This window comes from Xyrauchen texanus, chromosome 40 (genome assembly GCF_025860055.1).
Source record: "Xyrauchen texanus isolate HMW12.3.18 chromosome 40, RBS_HiC_50CHRs, whole genome shotgun sequence".
In the NCBI taxonomy this organism is placed as follows: Eukaryota; Metazoa; Chordata; class Actinopteri; order Cypriniformes; family Catostomidae; genus Xyrauchen; species Xyrauchen texanus.
The window spans coordinates 37,460,893-37,483,808 of record NC_068315.1 but is presented as its reverse complement, the minus strand read 5'-3'; the positions used below and the strand labels follow the sequence as shown (position 1 = coordinate 37,483,808).

The window sequence follows — 22,916 nt, the reverse complement described above, 5'->3', positions numbered from 1 at the left end:
ACATGAAGAAGGCGACATAGAGTAACCCAAATGGGGACCAGCAAGGTAAACTCACCTGCCAATTTTAGCCACTCTTTTCATTACCTACTCATTTAAGAGTTATTATAAACATGAATTACCTTTGCTAAATCCCCAGGAACACCGGGCTATTAAAGTAAACAGCCTATAACTGCTGTCTTATCAATTCTAGCTTCACCATACACTCAAACTGTGAGGTTTCTCTGCTTTTCTCATGGACCTGTAGCACAATGCCCTGACAGTGACTTCACCTGTGCCCTGATCTTTATTAGAAACTGAGAGGAGAGCAAGTTAATACAATTGATATTACAATTATCACAAAAATTAACAAACAGTCTGCTTTAAAACTAAGAAAAAACACGCTTCTATACTAACGTTACATTAAAAATGAACACATGGCGAACTGGCTTAGCCGCTATCTGCCGGCAAACCACATTATATTAAAATGTTTACCCTTGTAGTTGTGCAGATAACTCGATATGTACAGTTTAAAGCCATTGTCCCTCTTGCTTGTCTGCAGGGGACCAGGCATCAACAATGCTTCTATACTAACGTTACATTAAAAATGAACACGTGGCGAACTAGCTTAGCCGCTATCTGCCGGCACACCACATTATATTAAAATACTTACCCTTGTAGTTGTGTAGATAACTCGATATGTAGAGTTTAAAGCCATTGTCCCTCTTGCTTGTCTGCAGGGGACCAGGCATCAACAATGCGATGAACATCGCTGATGCTTATTTTCGGAAGAGCCTGGAGACATCGTGTAAAAACAGAAATTTTGGGCGACATGCAAGTAAACTGAAAACTTCTAGGTTACGTATGTAACCTCCGTTCCCCGATGGAGGGAACGAGACGTTGTTTCAGAGAAGCGACACTAGGGGTCTCTCTTGAGCGCCGATATTCACCTCTGAACTATGAAAAAAGGCCAATGAGAGTTGGCAATCAGTATTTGCATGTCCCGCCCCCGGACATAAGGGTATTTAAGCGGCGTAAATACGGGAGTTCATTCAGGATTTTTCTGAGGAGCCGGAAATGGTCCGGCCACAACAGTGGCTCGGCTCAGCGACGTGGCAGGGGAGACACAATGTCTCTTTCCCTCCATCGGGGAACGGAGGTTACATACGTAACCTTGACGTTCCCCTTCTGTCGCTCTCTCCACGTTGTGTCAGAGAAGCGACACTAGGGGTCCACTTAAAAAGTGCCATGCGCTGAGCTGTGTACGTGAACTGCTGATACAGGAGCGAGTAGGTATTCCTACGTGCAGAACGACCAACTGTATCAGGCTGCACGTACCCTTCCCCAATGCCCCATTTAAGCCATCAGACTCCTTATCGTTACCCTGGAGGGGGGAACAAGGTGAAGGCCACCAACATGGGAACGGGCCAGCCTGGCTGGGCCTCTTTTCTCTCTATGTTTCTCGCATAGAGCAACTACGGCCGGGGCCCTTACACGCATTGAGGGAAGGGGGTCTAAGCCCTTATTCAGGGTGGGAAAGACCCTGCGGAGGCCACACCTACCCGGGAGGGGAGGAAAACTTTAGTGGCAAACGCATCACATGGCCTAACTTAGGACCTATGTGGAAAAGCTGGTGCGGTGGTAGATCCAGCCTCATAGAGGGGGGAAGCATACAGCACGGTGACCGAGGCAGCTGTAACTGCCTAAGGGAAACACGGAGTCAACTCGTGAGGGGACAGTACCGTGGTATTACACACAGGGGGAGTCCGAACAGGAGGCCTTACCTGCAGAGCACCTATACCAGTACAGGGTAGCTTGCGGTACCCACAGTGGTTTGGGTCGGTGAGTTCCTCCGCAGAACTGCGACCCACAAGGGCAAGGGAGGAGTCAACCAGTGTCCCAAGATGGGATCTCCTGGGAATGATGGCACACTGTTTTCCCTTGGTTAGGGGGAAAGGGTGCTAGGTGCAAGTGATTCAGCGTGCTACCGAGTTCTACGGGCTCGGACCTGAGAAAACACGGGACGATACTGACTCAACTCAGAGATTATAGAATCTCGCAAAAGTGTTAGGTGTTGCCCAGCCCGCTGCTCTACAGATGTCTGCTAGTGTGGTGCCCCTAGCCAGTGCCCACTAGGACGCAACGCTCCTGGTGGAGTGAGCTCGGACCCGCAAGGGGGGGGCACGGCCTGGGTGTGATAAGCCAGGGAAATGGCATCGACAACCCAGTGGCGAGTCTCTGCTTGGAGACAGTGTTCCCTTTCTGCTGTCCCCCAAAGCAGACAAAGAGCTGCTCAGAGCGTCTAGTGCTCTGTGTGCGTCCAGATAGATACGTAAAGCACGTACTGGACACAGCAGTGAAAGGGCTGGGTCTGCCTCCTCCTGGGGCAGCGCTTGCAGGTTCACTACCTGATCCCTGAAGGGTGTGGTAGGACCCTTGGGCAAATAGCTCGGTCGCGGTCTTAGGATCACGAAAGTGTCTGCCGGACCGAACTCCAGGCAAGTGTCGCTAACAGAGGACGCATGCAGGTCCCTGACCCTCTTGATGGAAGCGAGCGCGATCAGCAGGGCGGTCTTGAGAGAGAGGGCCCTGAGTCCAACTGAGTCAAGCGGCTCGAAGGGGGGTCTCTGGAGTCCTGTAAGGACGACCGAGAGATCCCAGGAGGGGAACAGGTTAGGCCGGGAGGGAGTCATCCTCCGGGCACCTTTTAGGAACCTGACGATTAAGTCGTGCTTACCAAGAGACTTGCCGTCTACCGTGTCATGGTGGGCCGTGATAGCGGCGACATACACCTTGAGGGTGGAGGGGGACAGCCTCCTCTCCAGCCTCTCCTGTAGGAACACGAGCACTGACCTAACTGCGCACTTCTGTGGGTCTTCGGCTCGGGAAGAACACCAGTCTGCGAACAGATGCCATTTTAGGGCGTAAAGATGCCTGGTCAAAGGGGCTCTGGCTTGGTTAATAGTGTCTATGACGGCTGAAGGTAGGCCGGCTAGATCTTCCACGTCCCGTCCAGGGGCCAGACATGGAGATTCCAGAGGTCTGGGTGCGGATGCCAGAGCGTGCCCCATACCTGAGAAAGGAGGTCCTTCCTCAGGGGAATTCGCCAGGGAGGGGCTGTCATGAGGAGCGTGAGATCCGAGAACCACGTCCGGTTGGTCCAGTAGGGGGCCACCAGAGTGACTTGCTCCTCGTCCTCCCTGAACTTGCATAGCACCTGTGCAAGAAGGCTCACTGGGAGAAAAGCGTACTTGCGCAGCCCTGCGGGCCAGCTGTGCGCCAGAGCATCTGTCCCAAGGGGGGCCTCTGTGAGGGCATACCAGAGCGGGCAGTGGGAGGTTTCCTGGGAGGCAAACAGGTCTACCTGGGCCTTGCCGAACCTGTCCCAAATCAGCTGGACTGACTGGGGGTGGAGCCTCCACTCTCCGCCAGGCAAGCTTTGTCTTGACAGCGCGTCCACTATCACATTGAGGTTGCCGGGGATGTGAGTGGCGCACAGTGACTTGAGTCGCTGCTGACTCCAAAGGAGGAGACGACGGGCGAGCTGTGACATGTGGAGGGAGCGTACTCCGCCTTGGCGGTTTATGTAGGCTACTACCGTGGTGCTGTCTGTCCTGACTAGGACATGCTTGCCACGAATTAACGGAAGAAACTTCTTCAGGGCAAGAGAAAAAGCCAGCAGCTCTAGGCAGTTGATGTGCCAACGCAGCGGGCCTCTGTTCCACCGGCCTGCGGCTGCGCGCCCAATTTGGAGGCGTCGGTTGTAACCAGAATGCGTCGGGACACCTGCTGCAAGGGTACTCCTGCCCGTAGAAAGCAGAGGTCTGTGCAGGGTTTGAAGGTTTGGCGGCAGGCAGTGGTAACTTTCACGTTGTGCCATGCTCGTCTCGGGACTCGAGTCTGGAGGCACTGCTGAAATGGTCTCATATGCATCAACCCCAGCGGCGCGGCTGCTGCGGAGGATGCCATATGCCCCAGGAGCCGTTGGAAACGTTTTAAAGGGACCACGGCACCTGGCTTGAAGGAAGCGAGGCATTTCAGCACTGACTGAGCACGCTCGTTGGAGAGACGTGCTGTCATTGAGACTGAGTCTAACTCCAAACCGAGAAAAGAGATGCTCTGGACCGGGGTGAGCTTGCTCTTCTCCCAGTTGACCTGAAACCCTAAACGGCTGAGGTGCTCGAGCACCTGGTCTCTGTGTGCACATAGTAATTCCTGCGAGGAGGCCAGAATGAGCCAATCGTCGAGGTAGTTGAGTATGCGTATGCCAGCTCCTCGTAGCGGGGCAAGAGCCGCCTCTGCAACCTTCGTGAAGATGCGAGGGGACAGAGACAGGCCGAAGGGGAGGACTTTGTACTGATACGCCTGGCCGGCGAACGCGAACCGTAGGAAGGGTTGATGTCGAGGGTGAATTGAGACGTGGAAGTACGCGTCCTTCAGGTCTACCACTGCAAACCAATCTAGATGCCAGACGGCAGATAGAATTTGTTTCTGGGTGAGCATTTTGAACGGGAGTTTGGACAAGATCCGATTGAAAACTCGCAGGTCCAAGATCGGTCGTACGCCGCCACCTTTCTTGGGTACAATGAAGTAAGGGCTGTAGAAACCCTTCTTCGTTTTGGTTGGAGGGACAGGCTCTATCGCGTCCTTGATTAGAAGGGAGGCGATTTATTCGCGCAGGGAGTGGGCATGTTCGGCGTGCACTGCGGAGAAATAAACGCCCACGAAGGGGGGCGGAAACCTGGCAAACTGAATTGCGTAACCGAGTCGAATGGTCCGGTGCAGCCAGCGTGATGGGCTGGGCAGTGAAAGCCACGCCTCTAAGCTCCATGATAGGGGCACCAAGGGGACGAGTATTTTGGACATACCCGGCGGGGCTTTGCAGCGGTGCAGAACAGGTAACGCGGCGTCGGGAGGCACTGTAGCGTCCCGAGGCTCTGGTGCTGAGAATAAACTCAAAGCACTTACCTTGTTCCGCGCACCCGGCGGGGGGCGGGTTCGTGACTGAGGAGGAGGTCTGATGCTGGCGTCCTCTGGACTCGTCTGAACCGGCCAGCCAGGGAACAGTCGTGGGGCTGAGGGCGGGGACACCACATCCAGGAAGCCGGGACTGTTGAGGCCTGAAAGCAGCGTGCCGTGAGAACAGCATTTGCGGGCCATGTGACCCAGAGGTAAAGGAAATAGCTCTTTTATTGAGAATTTGGGTACCACAGCCCCTGTTAAGGGGTGCGGCAAATGAAAAAACAAAAAATTCTCCTCCCGGCCCTCCACCAGGGGACGGAGCGGTCTTACCACCTCCGGAGCTAACTTCTTGCACTCTGGGTCTGCTGTCTCAGGAGCGCTTGGGAGCCTTCCGGGGCGTACACTTCCCGCGGTTTGCTCGACGCCGGGGCTGAGAGCTGGGCCCGGGTTGGGGCGGAGCAGAAGGTCTTCTGGCCACGGGAGGATGCCCTCGGCGAGCAGATGGGGCCTGGGCCGTGGCGGCAGGCTTGCGGCGAGGCATGATGTGAGAGATGGCCTCTGTCTGCCTCTGTCTGCCTCTTCACCAGGGAGAACTGCTGGGCAAAGTCCTCAACTGTGTCGCCGAAGAGGCCGAACTGGGAGACAGGGGCGTTGAGGAAGCGAGTCTTGTCAGCTTCACGCATCTCGACCAAGTCCAGCCATTGCTGACGTTGAAGGAGCGATGCGGGGGACAGCTGGAGTGGCTTGCTTACGGTTGTAAGCAAGCCACGACCGCAACGTTGTCATGGTCATGTTCTCGCAGTGAGAACATGAACCATCCACAAACACAGCCTCGGTGTGATCGCTGCCCAGACACATGAGACAACGCCTGAGGCCATCGGAAGCGGAGAGTACTCTACCGCATCCAGGAACAACACAGGGGCGGAAAGGCATCTTGAAAAAGACGCGTCCTTAAAAGGACGTTCAACGCCGCTGTGTTTTGCTCTTTTAGAGGAAATTACTCTTTTAAATAAAATCACTCTTTTATGAAAAAAAGAACTCGTGAGAGATCTTTATTATCTGCGCTGTCGAAACGCTTAGGGGCAGGAAGTGCACAGCCGTGTCACCAGGAGAAAGCCGCTGTTGTGCGCCGTAGAATCCAACAGCATGCAGCAGAGGGATAGCAGGAACTTGTTGTGTACACGCAGCAGTTTGCAGACACGACCATCGGCTCCGAAGAAATTTTCTGAATGAACTCCCGTATTTGCGCCACTTAAATACCCGTATGTCCGGGGGCGGGACATGCAAATACTGGTTGCCAACTCTCATTGGCCTGTTTTCATAGTTCAGAGGTGAATATCGGCGCTCAAGAGAGACCCCTAGTGTCGCTTCTCTGACACAACGTGGAGAGAGCGACAGAAGGGGAACAGATATTTGGCGACAGCGGAACTTCACAGTTCACAGTCTTTTTTTTTTTTTTTTTTTTTTATTGCATTAAAATATATATATATATATATACATTGAATAACATAGTTCACAGTCTTTGTAATGTGTTTTAGCAATACATTTTTTTTATTGCCTTTACAGGGACTTTCTTAAACATTTGTACAGGTCATAAATGAATCCCTTACCTTATCATGGAATCAAGAGTCAAGAATCTGTTATAAACCCTAATGGCTTTGGAGCAAAAAATAATAATAGCCAACATGGCTGGTCGATTTTGAGAGTAGAACTCCTTGCATTTCAAAGCATCTTGCCACCAGCCAGCCGCGTTCCGTTAGACGGAGGCAACCGCCAGAGAAAATGAAGCAGGCGGCCCGCCGGCTTTTCGCCGGCGGCATCTCGCAAGAAATGGGAGTGACGATTTCAGCGGCAAACGTTTCATCCCCGCCAGTGGGACGCACCTATAGCCGACAGCTTAGGGTCAGCGGCAAAAAGAAGCCGTGCGGATATTTTTTGCTATCTGGGTTAGTGCTACACCTGTCAAACCGAACTCCATCTACTCCTGTATTGTCAATTGCTTGTTTTAGACCCACTGTATTGAGGATCTCATTCATCTTGTATCCTACTACATGTTTAGCTAGTAGTGCTTTGACATCTCCAATTGGCAGTAATTTACCCATCGTTTCCTCTTCCACCATTCTGATCCATTCTGGTATACTCCCAGTCCATCAGGATCCTGATTGGCCAATGGCATACTGTCCTTGTGTTCCTTTGATCAGAATCTGACACTGTTTTTGAAACTCACAGGATGGATGCATGTTGCTCAGATATTGTCTGGGTTAATGCATGTATCTTAGATCTTCATCAGGTATATACATGTTGCTTGTATATTCATTAGGTAGATACATACTGCTTGTGGTTCTTACCAATCTGCCCTTTTCACTTCTTTTCCATTGTGGTTTCCCCTCTGGCACATCTTCACTGAGTAGGTTGCCTGAAACATATTTATATTCTCTTTTTAGGGCTGTTTGAGTGGGCTCTTGTCCTTGAGCGTCTTTGTCTTTTTCTGTATTCCAATCTTGTCAGGTCTCTTTTCACTGCTTGCTTTTCTCTTGATATTTGTTGCCCAGTCTCTATTATCTCTTATTGCAGTTCCTCTATCATTTCTGTTAGATCTCTCTCAGGTATAAATATTTCCCTTGATATTTCCTCACATTCTTCTTCTTGTCTCTTTGTCAACTCTTCGAGGGCTTGTGATATTCCTGATAGCCATGCAAACTTTCTGTGCCTTCATATACATTTCTTCCTCCCTTACTTTCACGGCCTCATCCCTATAAATTTAAATCTCACTTCCCCTTGTGTGTATCATCCTCTATTTTCTACCTTACCTCATATATCTACTATTCCTGTTATGATTCTCAAATTGATTGAGAGGCAGTGCAAAGGGGTGTGTTCTTTCTATTTTTTCGTCCGTTTTATCATCCAATAAATTCTTTGTCTGTCTTTCACTTTTTAGTAGTCTTATCCTATGGTTTTTGAACAAATGCAGTATCCCTTTTTCTTTCTCCCTTTTTTTTCCCCTCTTCTTGCCTTTGTCTTTATACTAATGCCTCCATTTCTCTACACATAGTTTCATAAAATGTTCCCTCTGCTGGCCATTTTGTGTTTAGACCTTTTGTTTCTTTTCTCACATTTTTTAGAAAATTCCCTTATGGTGTCTTTGCATATTGGAAATTCTGTACACATCCATTCTACATGTGCCATTGTTACTTAGAATTAAAGTATATTTTATGTCTTTTTGTACCTCTCTAACCCCAGCTTGTCTTTATTCTTAACCTAGATTTTACCAGGCTGGTCAGAAAGAGGATCACTAAAAGTGTCTGACCCCTGACTTCCCCTGGGCTTTTGCTGGGTTGAGTACCTGTCACAATTTTTCAAGGTATTTTATTAGTCTCTGTCAGGTATTTTAAAACAACATTTACTTGTTTTAGTTAGTGGTTTTACAGGCAATTCCTTTGCTCCTAACCAATGTGGATTGTTCTGCATCCAGATTATGTCTCCTGTTAGGCTAATTATGTAAAAACTCCAAAGCTCATCTTCAGCAAACCAGTGGCCTATGGTAGCTATTCCTCCAGCCCAATGCATAAAAGTGAGAGATGGGGTTAATTCTACTTGACACCCTCCCCATAGAACCACAGAAATATTTAATTCACCTCCAACACAATATTCTAGATGAAAGGGTTCAAGAAAATTAATGAGGGTCTCCCTTTCAGCTGCATTCAAATTCCCCCTTCCACTTTTTCCTCTTTTCATTCTTCTATTTTTACACAATTCACTCTTTTTTTACAATGGTTGATTGCTAAATATGTTACTTCTTTTTATTTTCACTTGCCTCTGTATATTTCCACCCACATCTGTTGTATCTGTTCTGGGTGTCTTCTTATTTAAATTGTCACCTTCAAACCTTCCTATAGTCCCATTCATTGTGTAGACTGGCATTATTTCTTCACCTTGCTCTCTACAGAATACTATCTTAATTTACCACTGTACCTGTCGTATGTCTGAGCTGACAGTGAGGTAAATGTTCTATAAAACTGTTGCTCCTCCTAGGTTCTCTGACTGAAGGCCCCCTGTATTCCTTTTGTGATAGGGAATGGCACATCTGAGATAGGGAGTTAATGGGTATTTCTGCTGACACTGCTAATTGCCCCAGTTGAGTAGGACTCTGCATACAAAATCCCTTCATTTGTTTTATCAATGGCTCAATGGTCAAATATTTATTTAATACTGTTTGCCAATCTACATATGGTCCTTCCTGTTCTATTTCCCTCAATTTTGTGATAGTAGTAAATCTTTTGTCGGGTGTGCAGTGGTGACTCAGTGGTTGAGGCTCAGGGTTACTGACCAGAAGGTCGGTGGTTCAAGCCCCAGCACCACCAAGATGTCACTGTTGGGCCCTTGAGCAAGGCACTTAACTCCAGGTTGCTCCGGGGGATTGTCCCTGTAATAAGTGCACTGTAAGTCGCTTTGGATAAAAGTGTCTGCCAAATGTTTTGTTCTGTCAATTCCCTTTTTTGTCCCTCATAGTCTACAAATTCAGAATCTTTCCAAAACGTATCACTAATCCCTCTTGTCTCTATTAATATTCTGTCTAATTTTCTCCCCTCTACTGCTTCAGCTATTCCAGCTAAGCGCACTCTTTTAAACTCTGCTACAGTTTGGCTACATATTGGCTTTTAGTAAGAAGCAATGCAGAGAAAAAATTCTGCTCTGTGTGCCTTGTCTGTTTGCCACAATTACCCTTACACACACACACACACACACACACACACACACACTGCTCAGCCCCTCCCTTCTATTCTAGATAAGAAAGGACACATGTGTCTCTCAGTCAGTCTTGCAATCCTTTACTCCCAACATGAGAGAGAGACACATGTGTCCTTTCTTATTTTTAATTTTGCTTCTTTACATGTATACATATGTATATATACATACATTTCAACAGACATTTACACTATTCAGCCCAGGCTTTATAAATAGTACCAAAATTTAACTCAATACCCAAAACCCTACCCTACAGGCTTCTTATCCCTACTGGTATCACTACAGAAAGCGGTATCCATAGGACTTCAATACCCCTCTTGGGTGTGCACGCTTCTTGCAAGACCTACAAATTCAGCCCACTCCTGCCTAGGAGAGTGGTATCCGTAGGATTTTGCATGCTTCAACTTATTTACAACATTTGCATGCACAGTTTTTGAGATCTGGAAACCAGTTTTTCTATTTTATTCCATCAATCATTTAATTAGGTTTGCGACTGGTGAGGCTCTTAGATTTACCACTACCCAGGTCAAACCTACAGCAGACTACACAAAACACCATTTAAGCAAATTTGCTTATCTCAGTTTTTGGCAGGGCAAGCCTGCAGTGGCCCTCCTGCTCTTTTAGCCCCCTTCCAGTCCCTTTGTGATCACCAATAAATATGTAGTGGAGTGTTGAAGTCTCTTTCCCTCTGTGCAAGAAAACTCTCAGGGGTCAGGGGTTCCAGATGTCAAAGGTTAGGCTTTATTGAGCAAAACAACAAAGCCGAGATGCCAGCTGTATCATCTGACTATCCAGTACCAGACATTCATTCTTTTTTATATATATTTCTGTTATCTCTTTTGAGCCAATAAGCATACAATTATGTTATCTAAACCAATGAGCTCACTTCCCCATCTGTCTCTGTTTTCCACCATAATTTAACAGACCATCTTACTTGTTTTTTAAAGGTGGAATCTTAACAACTTTTAAATTAATTTATTATGAAAGTATACTTATTTTTAATTCTATTTACTATATTTTAAGTAAATATAATATAATAGTCTAAGCATAATAAGATAACATGGCTATTGGCTGTGCCATCCAGTGTCTAAGGCAGGGGTGGGGAACCCTGCTCCTGGAGGGCCACTGTACTGCATAGTTTAGCTCCAACCCTAATCAAACACACCTGCCCTTAAATGTTTCAAGTAATCAAGACCATGATAAGTGTCCTCAGGTTTGTGTGATTAGGGTTAGAGCTAAACTCTGCAGGACAATGACCCACCAGGAGCAGGGTTCCCCACCCCTGGTCTAAGGAATGCTTTTCCACTGTGTACCATTCTATATATAAAATTGCTGAGTGTACATTTTACATACGTTCCCGTCTGTCGCTCACTTCGACGTTGTGTCGAAGATGCGACACTAGGGGTCTCTCTTGAGTGCCGAATATACCTCTGATCTATGAAAAAAGGCCAATGAGAAGTTGGCAGACAGAATTTGCATGTCCCGCCCACGGACATACGGGTATAAAGGCGGGGAAATCCGTCTGTTTCATTCAGAAATTTTCTTCGGAGCCGGTGGTCATGTATACAGTGAGCTCTTACCTCTGAGAAATCTGCTGTTGGACCTACGGCGCACTTCAGCGGCTTTCTCCTTCTCTGCACGAGTGCATGAGTTGTTTGTTAAAAAGAGTGATTTTCTCTAAAAGAGTATTTTGCTCTAACAGAGCACTACACAGCGGCGTTGAACGTCCTTTTCAGGACGCGTCTTTATGTGTAGTTCCTGGATGCAGTAGAGTGCTCTCCCCTTCAGACGGCCACAGGCGCTGTCTTGTGTGTCTGGGCTGCGATCACACCGAGGCAGAATTTGTTGATGGTTCATGTTCTCACTGCGAGAACATGACCATGGCAACATTGCAGTCGTGGCTTTTCTTCAACCGAAGGAACGCCACTCCAGTCGCCCCCCACGTTGCTCCTTCTTTCCATGGGATTGAGGACGACGCAGCTGGTGATGGAGGCGATCAGGGGATGGCAGAGGGCTCAGTTTCGCCGGGTACACCCCTGCGAACCACCTGCCCCCCGGCACGCTCGTTGACTCCCATCCGTGCTCGAGGCAACAGCCAGCCTGCCTATCCTCTGGAAAAGGGAGGTCCCTTTCTTCCCGGAGGTGCATGATGAGCTGACGACTGCATGGAAGCACCCCTCTCCACTCGTCACAAAGCCCCTCTCTCATCCGCTCTCACTACCCTCGACGGCGGAGCGGCCCACAGGTACACAGCGATTCCCCAGGTGGATAGGGCGGTTGCGATCCACCTATGCCCAGAGAACGCCACCACACCAATTCCACCAGACCAAGGCACTCAAATGGGTAATCCTGATCCCGATGTGCAGCAGGAACTGGCCGGTTCTAACGAGTCTAGAGGACGGCTCCACCGGACCTCCTCCTCAGTCACTAACCCGCCCCCTGCCGGGTGCCCCTAGCATGGAACTTGGATGGGTGGCTTTCACTTCCCAACCCGTCACGCTGGCTGGCCAGGACCATCCGACTCAGTTCTGCAATTCAGTTTGCCAGCCCCCCCCCCAACCAAGATGAAGAAGGGTTTCTACAGCCTTTACTTCATCATACCCAAGAAAGACGGCGGCTTACGACCGATCTTGGACTTGCGAGTTTTCATACCGGTCTTTGCGTCCGGTATCTAGATTGGCTTGCAGCGGTAGACCTGAAGGACGCATACTTCCACGTCTCAATATTGCCGCGACATCGGCCCTTTCTACGGTTCGCGTCCGACGGCCAGGCGTATCAGTACAAGGTCCTCCCCTTCGGCATGTCCCTGTCCCCTCGCGTCTTTACAAAGGTCGCAGAGGCAGCCCTTGCCCCGCTCTGAGAACCCGCATCCGCATACTCAACTACCTCGATGATTGGCTCATCCTTGCCCACTACTGGGATTTATTAGGCACCCACAGGGACCAGGTGCTCAGGCCCTTCAGCCACTTAGGGCTTCAGGTCAACTGGGAAAAGAGCAAGCTTGCCCCAGTTCAGAGCATCTCTTTTCTCGGCATGGAGTTAGACTCAATGTCAATGTTATCGCGCCTCAACAACGAGCGCGTGGTCAGTGCTGGTATGCCTCGCCGCCTTCAGGCCAGGCACTGCGGTCCCTATAAAACTTTTCAAGAGGCTCCTGGGGCATATGGCGTCCTCCGCTGCTGTCGCGCCGCTGGGGTTGATGCATATGATCACTCCTTGCGACAGCCCCTCCCTGGCCCTTCTTTCTCAGGGACGGGACACGCTCTGGCATCCGCACCCAGACCTCTGGAATCTACAAGTCTGGCCCCTGGACGGGACGTGGAAGATCTAGCTGATCTACCACCTGCCGTCGTAGACACGATCAACCAAGCCAGAGCCCCTTCTACCAGGCAACTTTACACCCTAAAGTGGCGATTGTTCGCGAATTGGTGTTCTTCTCGGGCCGAAGACCCACAAAGTTGTGCTGTCAGGTCAGTGCTCTCATTTCTGCAGGAGAGGTTGGAGGGGAGGCTGTCCCCGTCCACCTTGAAGGTGTATGTAGCTGCTTTTGCAGCCCACCACAACGCAGTAGACGGCAAGTCTTTTCCCCCTGAAAGAATAGTAAACAGGGTAAGACCCCCTTCCCCGATGCATGTAAGGGCCCTAGCCGTTGACTCTATGTGAGAAACATAAAGGGAAAAGAGGCCCAGCTAGGCTCGGCCCGTTCCCAGGTTGGCAAGCGTCGCCTTGTTCCCCTGTCTAGGGTAACTATAAGGATTCCGACAACTTTATGGGGCATTGTGGAAGGGTACGTGCAGTCTGATACAGCTGGTCGTTTTGGCACGTCAAGTACCTGCCCGCTCCTGTGTCAGCAGTACACGTACACTGCTCAGCGCATGGCGTGATTTAAATTGGAACCCTAGTGTCGCTTCTTCGACACAACGTCTCGTTCCCTCCATCAGGGAACGGAGGTAACATCCGTAACCTAGACGTTCCCATAGCATAGCCACATAGACCATACAGCATCATGTACATGTTTCTGGTTTACATAATGCCCAGATGTTTCTATATTAATACCTTTTTTCTATGTCTGATATATAAAAATATACTATAGTTGCTGCACAGGTGTGATTGCAAAGCCTTGCAAATCCCAAAAAAAGACACACTTCCAGGCACAGCTGGCTACCTCCCTCATTCAGATCAATACTGCAAAGAGAGGCAGACCATCCACAGCTGAAGAGAGGTCATCAGATCCCAAAGAAAAAAAGATATGCTGCAATGTCCCATCCTCCAGCATTCGGCAAGATAATGTTGAGCATTTGCTGGTAAAGACAGGGAAAAGAGCCAGATCTAGGTTCTGCAAAGATGGATTTACAACATCTTCTTGCAAGATGTATGATGTCCACTTGTGCTTTAATGACCACAAAAACTAACATTTTTCTTAATTTTCATATGTAAATGGTCATACAATAGTGTGAAACTCTTCAAGTGTAAAATGTAACCTCTTCAAGTTTTAAGAATATTCAGATGATCTTTTGCAAAGAATACTGTTTTAAATATTTAAAGTTATTAACTGTTCACGAGTTCCCCTTCTGTCACTCACTCAACATTGTGTCGAATGAAGTGACACAAGCGGTCTTACTTGGGAGCCTCGTGTACCTATGAACTTGCATGTCCCGCCTCCGGACATACAGGTATAAAGGGAAGCGGGCGTGCATCTGTCAGATTTTTTCTTCAGAGCCGAGCGATTGCAAGCTGAGTTCACCACTGCTCCACTCACCTCTACTGGCAAGAAGCACTGATGTTGGATCTTACGGTGCATTTCCAGCTGGCGTTCTCTCACTCTGCATGCTGTGCAGTCCAATCCCCTGGGTGCTTTGACAGCACTTTCACTGCCTAAAAGAGTGTTTCCCCCCCTAAAAGAGTTTGTTTCTCTAAAAGAGTTTGAGTTTTCACTCATAAAAGAGCAGTACACAGCAGGCATTGAACGTCCTTTTCAGGATGCGTCTTTTTAAAGATGTCTTTCCGCCTCTGTGTAGTTCCTGGATGTGGTCAATTTCTCTCCACTTCATCAGTCATAAAAGCTGCCTCACGTGCCTGGGCTGCGATCACACACAGCGTTTTATGAATGGTTTGTGTACTCAGTGCGAGAACATAGCCATGGCAAAGTTGCGGTCACGGCTTTCTTTCCTCATGAGAGAAAGCAACTTCAGCCGCCCCCCCGCATTGAGGACGACCCGGCTGGCAATGAAGCCGATTTGGGGATGACGACGGGCTCGGTTTTGAAGGGTAAATCCCCATGAACCACCCGCCATGCTTGCTTGCTTCCGTCCGAGCTCGGGATGAGTCTGGCTCACCTCGCGGCCAGCCGGAGCCCGAAGAATTGAAGGATGATATCGCCGCTGCATCGGAGAGCGTCACAGCAGCATCTGATGCTGATGACTCGTCTGTGCTGCCACATTTAGGTCTGCTCACCCTGTCTGAGGCTGACACGTGGATGTCCGCTGAACTGGAAAATTCTGTCCCCCCCTCATGGCTACTCGATCGGTTCCTCGGGTCAGGGCGCTGCTCAAAGCCATGCTCACCCCAACCCCCCGCCCCCCCTGGTTCCTTTCTTCTGGGAAGTTCATGACGAGCTGATGCGATTGTGAAGGGCTCCTTTTACTGCCCAGAACCGACCCCTCTGCTCATCCGCTCTCACTACCCTGGATGGCGGAGCGGCCCACGTGTACACGGAGGTCCCCAGGTGGACAGAGTGGTTGCGATCCACCTGTATCTGCAGCACGTTGGGGCGCTGTGTGCAATGGGCATGCTGCCTCTGGCTCCTTGGCAGGGCCCCGGCTGCATTGGCATATCAACTGCCTAGAGTTGCTGACTGTATTCCTTGCCCTGCGGAGGTTTCTCCCACTGATTCGTGGCAAGCACGTCTTGATCCATTCAGACAGCCTCACGATGGTAGCGTACATAAATCGCCAAGGCGGCATGTGTTCTCGTCATATGTCACAACTCGCCCGCCATCTCCTCCTTTGGAGTCAGCAGCAACACAGTTCGCTGAGCGCCACTCATATCCCTGGCAACCACAACACGACGGCGGACGCACTGTCACGACAGGTTTCGCCCAGCGGAAAATGGAGGCTCCACCCCCAGGTGGTCCAGCTGATTTGGGACCGATTCGGCATGGCACAGATAGATCTCTTTGCCTCCCAGGACAACTCCCACTGCCCGCTCTGGTACTCCCTGACAGAGGCCCCTCTCGGGACAAACACAATGGCACACAGCTGGCCCCGGGAGCTGCGCAAGTACGCATTTCCCCCAGTGAGCCTTCTTGTACTGGTGTTGTGCAAGGTCAGGGAGGACGAGGAACAGGTCACCTTGGTGGCTCCTTATTGGCCCACCCGGACCTGGGGAGGTTACTTGCAGCCGATACAGTTGCTTCTAGCACACAGCAGCCTGCTTGCACCTGTCTCAGCAGTTCACGTAACATGGACTAGTGCATGGCGTTTTTGAATGGGACCCCTTGTGTCACTTCATTCGACACAATGTCGAGTGAGTGACAGAAGGGGAACGTCATGGTTACTGTTGTAACCTCCATTCCCTGATGGAGGGAATGAGACATTGTGTCCCTTCTGCCACGGCACTAGTCCTACCACTGTAAACGGCTGTGCCCTATTCTCGGCTCCTCAGTGCAAAAACCTGACTGACAGACGCACACCCGCTTCCCTTTATACCCATATGTCCGGGTGCGGGACATGCAAATTCTCTCTGCCAATTTCACATTGGCCTTTTCTCAAGTTCAGAGATACGCGATGCTCCCAAGGAAGACCCCTTGTGTCACTTCAATTGACAAAACGTCTCGTTCCCTCCCTCAGGGAAAGGAGGTTACAACAGTAACCATGACATTTACCCTTACAAGTTGTAATAAAAAATGTCATATACATTTGTGTGTCGAATTGTGTTGTGAACTGAAAAGTTTAACTTACTGCATTAAAAAAGTAGTGAAATTTTGCAACCCTAAATTCCCAGCATAGCAGTTTTGCTATGCTTTCCCAGATTTCTCCCCAATGCAAAATATGCATAAGCCTTATGTGTTTTTTTTTATAATCATTGGCATCCTCAAACACTGTTTAAGAGTGAAAAAAACAAAAAATATGTCAAAAACATCAATGCTTGGGTCTCTCAGGTTGAAAGGCATAATGTAATTAAGTGAACTGGGATTGAGCAACTGTAAACGAACAATATTTGATGTTTTAATGACAGTTCTGTGGAGTGTGATTTTAGACCAATGAGATTTCACTGTGGGTGTGGCTAAAATGTCCTCTTGTTTGTCTCGATTGTAGCTGATTAGTACAAAAGCTCAGATTTACATGGAGGAGATGCCTGTTAGGACATGGCAACAATAGTGATCATCAGTGTACAGTACATGTCTTGCATCAGTGAACACAATATTTCTCTCAATTCCAATCACAAAATTACTGAAACTTTAATCAAACCGTGTTAACCATATTTCTTTATTAAAGATTAAAAACTCCAAGCAGCATATTTATAAATAAAATACAATTCTCCCTTAAATGTCATGTAACAGACTATGCTATGATACATTTATATTTCATGGGATATTGGAGGTTATTCTCTGAACTCAAAGGGGCACAATTGTAAGGCAGTGAACACACAAAACCCTACAAATGATGTAGGACATCTTTATCACTGCTGTCAGCATGTCAAAGCCACAGGTTGTGTTACACAGTGTAATATATCACTTTGGTTCACATTAGTAACTACTTGGACTTTTACAATATTTACAGGATACAACCTTGAGTAGTGACTGACAAGCATGTGCAGGTTGAAATCTCCTCAGAAACTAGTCGATATGCTCCACTCTGACAAATGTCCCTTTTTTGTGTGATTCAAGAAACATCAGAAAAAGGGTATTGCGCACAGATAGCTGTAAATGGAGTGGACATATAAGGTTGTCACAATGCAATTGAGATTCATAATTGGTCCGACCTGCCTAAAATACACTGATCAGCCACAACATTAAAACCACCAGCCTAATATTGTGTATGTCCCCCTCAAAAAGCGCCAACCCACATCTCAGAATAGCATTCTGAGAGGATATTCTTCTCACCACAATTGTACAGAGCGGTTATCTGAGTAACTGTAGACTTTGTCAGTTTAAACCAGTCTGGTCATTCTCTGTTGACATCTCATCAACAAGCCATTTCCATCCACAGAACTGCTGCACACTGGATGTATAACTCTGTACAACCGCTCTGTACAATTGTTGTGAGAAGAATTGCATTTCAGAATGATGTGCTGTTTTGGCATCACGAGGGGGACATACACAATATTAGGCAGGTGGTTTTAATGTTGTGGCTGATCGGTCTATATATATATATTCCTGTTTTTTTTTTTCTTTTTTCTTTAGAATTGCCTGCATGTGATGTTAGTCCAGTGGTGGGCCCACAAACATGTCTTCATTTTACACCAATCACATGTTTTCATATGAAAAGAAATATATCACATGTAAATTAAAAATTGTTTCATTCACAAGTTTTTTATTGTCTATGTATTCAGTGTGACGTGGACTACAGTAAAACAACAACAACAAAACCAAAAAGACAAAAAAACGCTTTACAACTCTTTCACACAGAGTACATATTCATCAACCTGTTTGATATGTAAAAAATGAAAGTTACGGCATACTTCTATGTTTCAAGCACAAGTTCTCTCTGGTTGGGTTGTGCTCACAGACAGAAAACCATAATGATATTAAGACACAAACCAAACAAAAAAAAGTTTCTTCTTTGTTGTTGCTTCAATTAAGATGGTTTAGTTTGTCTGTGAAAACAAAGCTAAAGCAATTTGACATTTTGATTGGCTTGCATTTACTTGTTTAGTAAACCAACAACATCAACTCAACACAAACACATACATCTTTATCTGCAATCAACAACTGGAAATCAGACAATTTGTGACATGTCAATATATCGGCCAGGACAATTTATCAGAAATTACGTTGCCATGAACATATTGAATAAAACAAGTGTTTGTTTCACTTTAGAAATTCTGTGTACATCGGATTTGCTGTTTCTAAATTGTAGTATATTTAGTAGTCATCTGCCATCCTATTCTCTAGATATCTGTCCACCATTACAGAAAATTAATCAATATTGTTTGCAGGTACTGAAGAACGCAGAATGTTTCTGAGTATTTTTACCATCTGAGTGCATAATTATCAACACTCTGCTTCTGGAGTCTTACAGCCATGTATGATCATCTAGTAAGACAATGTAGAGAGACATCTTTTATTTTGGCACTTAGAAAACAATCACAATGAATTGGAGTCTTTACCCATAAAGAACAAAATTCACAAAGCCATTCAAACAGTCATTTTTGAATTATTTTTCTATGTCCTTTTTGTTTTTTCACTTGTTTTTGTAACTCAACTTCAAAAATTGAGAATATTCAAAATACACTTTTACTTACTTTGCTCTTTCAATATTTACAATATGTACAAGAAAAATGATTTTTTACGTTTTGGTGTTTTATTTTCCCGTAATAAAAATCTCTACATACTCTCTCTATTTTTAAACTCTTTTTGCACATTATTAGTTTCCCGAGCCCCGACACCCGCACCTCCCCCTTTTTATCTTCCTTTGAAAAGCAAGTTCAAGGCGTCCTGTGATCACGCCAGTCTTAGATGGATGTACTGTGAGTGGGCTCAATAGCTTCGGGGATGGGTCCTCCTGGTACTGACTGGTAGGACATTGGCATCTTGGCGGGGCTCTGTCGGAACAGCCCCCCGTTGGGAGCCCTGTGTTTGCATTGGATGGAGGGCATGGTGGAGCTGCTTAGAGGGAGGGGCAGGGTCCTGCCAGGGCCCGGTGCCAGCGTCCGGCCCACCCCATGAGCCTGCTCCGGAAGGAAGGTGCTCACAGACAGGCCCGTGCCCGGGTAATCGAGCACAGCTTCCCGCGGCAGGCTGGGCGGCATGCTGCCGATGTCCAGGGCAGAGATCTCGATAGACGCAGGAATCTGCTTGTGTGCCATGTCCTCGTCCATAAGACTGTTCATACGCTGATGCACCTGCTCCAGGTTCACCTCCTTGTCCTACAGAAAGCGAAAGAAGAAAGGAGGGACAGAGAGGCTGAGATCTGCAGTTCCTGGACCAGTTACACTTCTTTTAATCTCCATGCAAGAAAGCTTTACTGCAGCTGTGTGTATTTGGTTGAGCATCTACTAAAAAGGCCCAGTTAGAATTTCAGCTAGAAGCAGAATATTTGAAAGATAATTTGTATAGAATGTGCACCTTGAAATCAAATTTGGCCAGTGGGCATATAAAATATGTAATGCTTGAGTGAGACCAACACTGCCATTACATTTAAAATCAGCATTTGTATTAGTGCTGGAGCCAACCTGCATTTCATAAAAGACACAATATTAAAACTTCCTGCAGTCGATGTAATCAATATAGTTCCCTAGTTCATGACAGCACAACTCAAGCTTAAATATGGTCTTTTCAAAGTACTCGCAAAATGTTATCCATATTAGGTGAAGCCATTGATGCATTGCTTGACAACACACAAACACTTTGCAAGTAGTATTAGAGTTTAACACTAGAAGCGCGGAGCTCCTGTAACCTATGCTTAGCGTGACTTAAGGGGTCAGAAGACCACCTAGTCTTCAGACAGGGACACGGCTACTGACACATAATGATGGCCAATGGATTGGTCTTAAAAATGTCACTGCAGCAGTTGGCCTATAAATGCTTATAGACTGAATTTATCGACATTCTGTCTACGGTTGATCCAGATCCATTTGTCTTACATTTATTTTAGGATATACTCCTATATTTAGTTTGTATAATTTCATTCTTGTTTGGCATAAATTACATTGTAATCAAAGCCTGTAGCCGGAGGAGTCCACTTCTGTGTTTCTATGCCAAGAGGTCTAAATATTGACGAGCAGATGGGAGACATTTTTGTGCAGTGTGATCCAACCTACCATGATACAATCACGTTTATGATATGCTCTCAACATATTCTTTTGACAGCGCACGGATGCACATACCCACGTTTGTTTTATTGGATAAAATAGTGATTTTTAAAATTTGCAATTTAAAATGTGTATGCATAATTATCAGTTTAGTATTTGCAAATTGATATCATATTTCGATTCGTGGTTCATCAGTTTGAATATGGTGAGGGTGTGAAAGAAGCTGTAGGAGAATGTATTTATGTTTGACTGCATTGTGAAAACAGCCCATGGTGTATAAGGGTCGTTGTTTTGTGTGTGTAATTTACAATAAAGAAATGAGAGAGGATGCATTTTTACCATTTATTGAACTTGAAAAACAACTGTAAAAAAGGAGGTAAAACTGGCTTTTTGGTAAATAGTAAATATTTAGTAATTGGGGATATTTGCTACAAAAATATGTATATACTATACATTCTGCTATAATACGCGAGATAAAATACAAATATATTCTACCTGAGTAAAAAAAAAAAAAAAAAAAAAAAATGAAAAAAATGTTATATTAGGGCAAACGAATCTGTTTTTGATCAAGCCACTAAAAAATATTGGATTATGTACACTTATTGTAAAACCAGAGGTTAATTTCCTAGAGTTTCCTTTTTTTTTTACCACTAAATAACATTGAAGACTTTTTTCCTTGCTTCACTCACTTCAGCTTGTTCACAGGATTTTCAGACAAGGCATGATTTTCTATAAAGCTGCGTTGAAACTGTGTATTTTGAAAAGTTGCTATACAAATATAAAGGACTTGAGTGTAGACAACTTATTTTAAAAAAAAAAACATAAATTGTAAGTTCGTATGAGTTTTTCTCATTACAATCAAACAGAATAAATGCGGTGCGATTGTTTAAGTTATATAGAGCTCTGCTTTTTCTTGCCAATGTCAGACAATTTTGAAGCATTTATGATTTAACCCTCTGCGGTCTGAGGGTGTTAAGAGCCCTGGAGAAGTTTTGACATGCCTTGACATTTGTGCTTTTTTCAGTTGCTTAAAAACATATTAATGGCTAAAGTCTGATAACACTGTATTCAGCTCAAACTGGGCTACAATAATATGTGAGCAACATGTATGTACATGTTTGTATTTTTGAGAAAATAATGTTTATACATGGTTTTTGAAAAAACTAAAAATGTAAGTCATTGAAATAAGGTAATATAACAAATACTAAACATTTGTCCACAAGACTTTTGAGAACTGGATCATGTAGCCTAGAGTTTTTGCTACAAAATGATGTTAAAACCATCATGATCACTCATTCATACAAAACAATATAATAATTTAACTTTTGTAAGACAATTTTAGTGTTGAAAGGTCATATTCGAGGAGGCGTGAACGATCATGAATATGGATTGTGATTCACACCTGAAGAGACAAAAGACCCTCCCCTGGGCCTAACAATGAGGAATGTTACAGAAAGAGAATGAATGTTAGGAGACTTAATGATCAAAATCAAGTTTTAAGTTAAAAGAAGAAATCTGACTATATATTTTCTTTACATAAAGACTTTACGTAATTTTAGACCTACACTACCATTTAAAAGAAGTCTCTTCTGCTCACCAAGAATCCATTTATTTCATCCAAAATACAGTAAAAACATTGTGTGAACTCTTTTAAATACCTGCTTTAGCCGAAACAACATTTAAATGTAACTAAAACTTGCTTATTAGGACATATTTCAAATTTCAATACTCTGAATCCTGGCTGGCAAGTCTGTAAACAGTCCCACTAGTAAAATATGTACATGTTTATATAAAATAGCATGTCAACTAATGAAAACTCATTGAGTTACTCATCCGAAATTGTATCCTCGGCTGGATCAAGTCTCTCTTCAAAATACAAACGTTCATCAGAGTCCCGCTCTTCTTCTGAGGAAAATGTGAACTCTTCCTTCATATCCTGGAGTTTCATCACATAAAGTTGAGTTGTGTTGTGTTTACATTAAACCTCACCGTCGGGGGCGTTCACCATTTGCATAGATCGTCTCAGCACATTAGCGTATGAATGACGCACTCTTCTGGTGGGTGTAATCACATTAGAGATAATTTGCTGAGCCAGGAGAAACTCAACATCGCTTTGTCTCATACAGATTACATTGCAGGAGAATATTTACTTGAAATTTTAATTGTTCTATTTAAAAGTAGACATTTTAAGCTTTCTTTAGACATATGTTTCATGTTTGTGTGATAAGTATTTGTGGAGTTTCAGTTCATTTTTGTGA

General features: G+C 45.9%; 1 protein-coding gene across 1 annotated transcript in view; it reads right to left on the bottom strand.

Annotated features, from left to right (window-relative positions):
* Positions 1-18,249: 18,249 nt before the first annotated feature.
* Positions 18,250-22,916, bottom strand: part of LOC127633550 (glutamate receptor ionotropic, delta-1-like) — a 772,099-nt gene continuing 767,432 nt past the window's right edge. Inside the window, exon 16 of the mRNA XM_052112731.1 lies at positions 18,250-19,773. Within this exon, the coding sequence (XP_051968691.1) occupies positions 19,360-19,773 (414 nt within the window). The 3' untranslated portion in view covers positions 18,250-19,359. The remainder of the gene's footprint in view (positions 19,774-22,916) is intronic.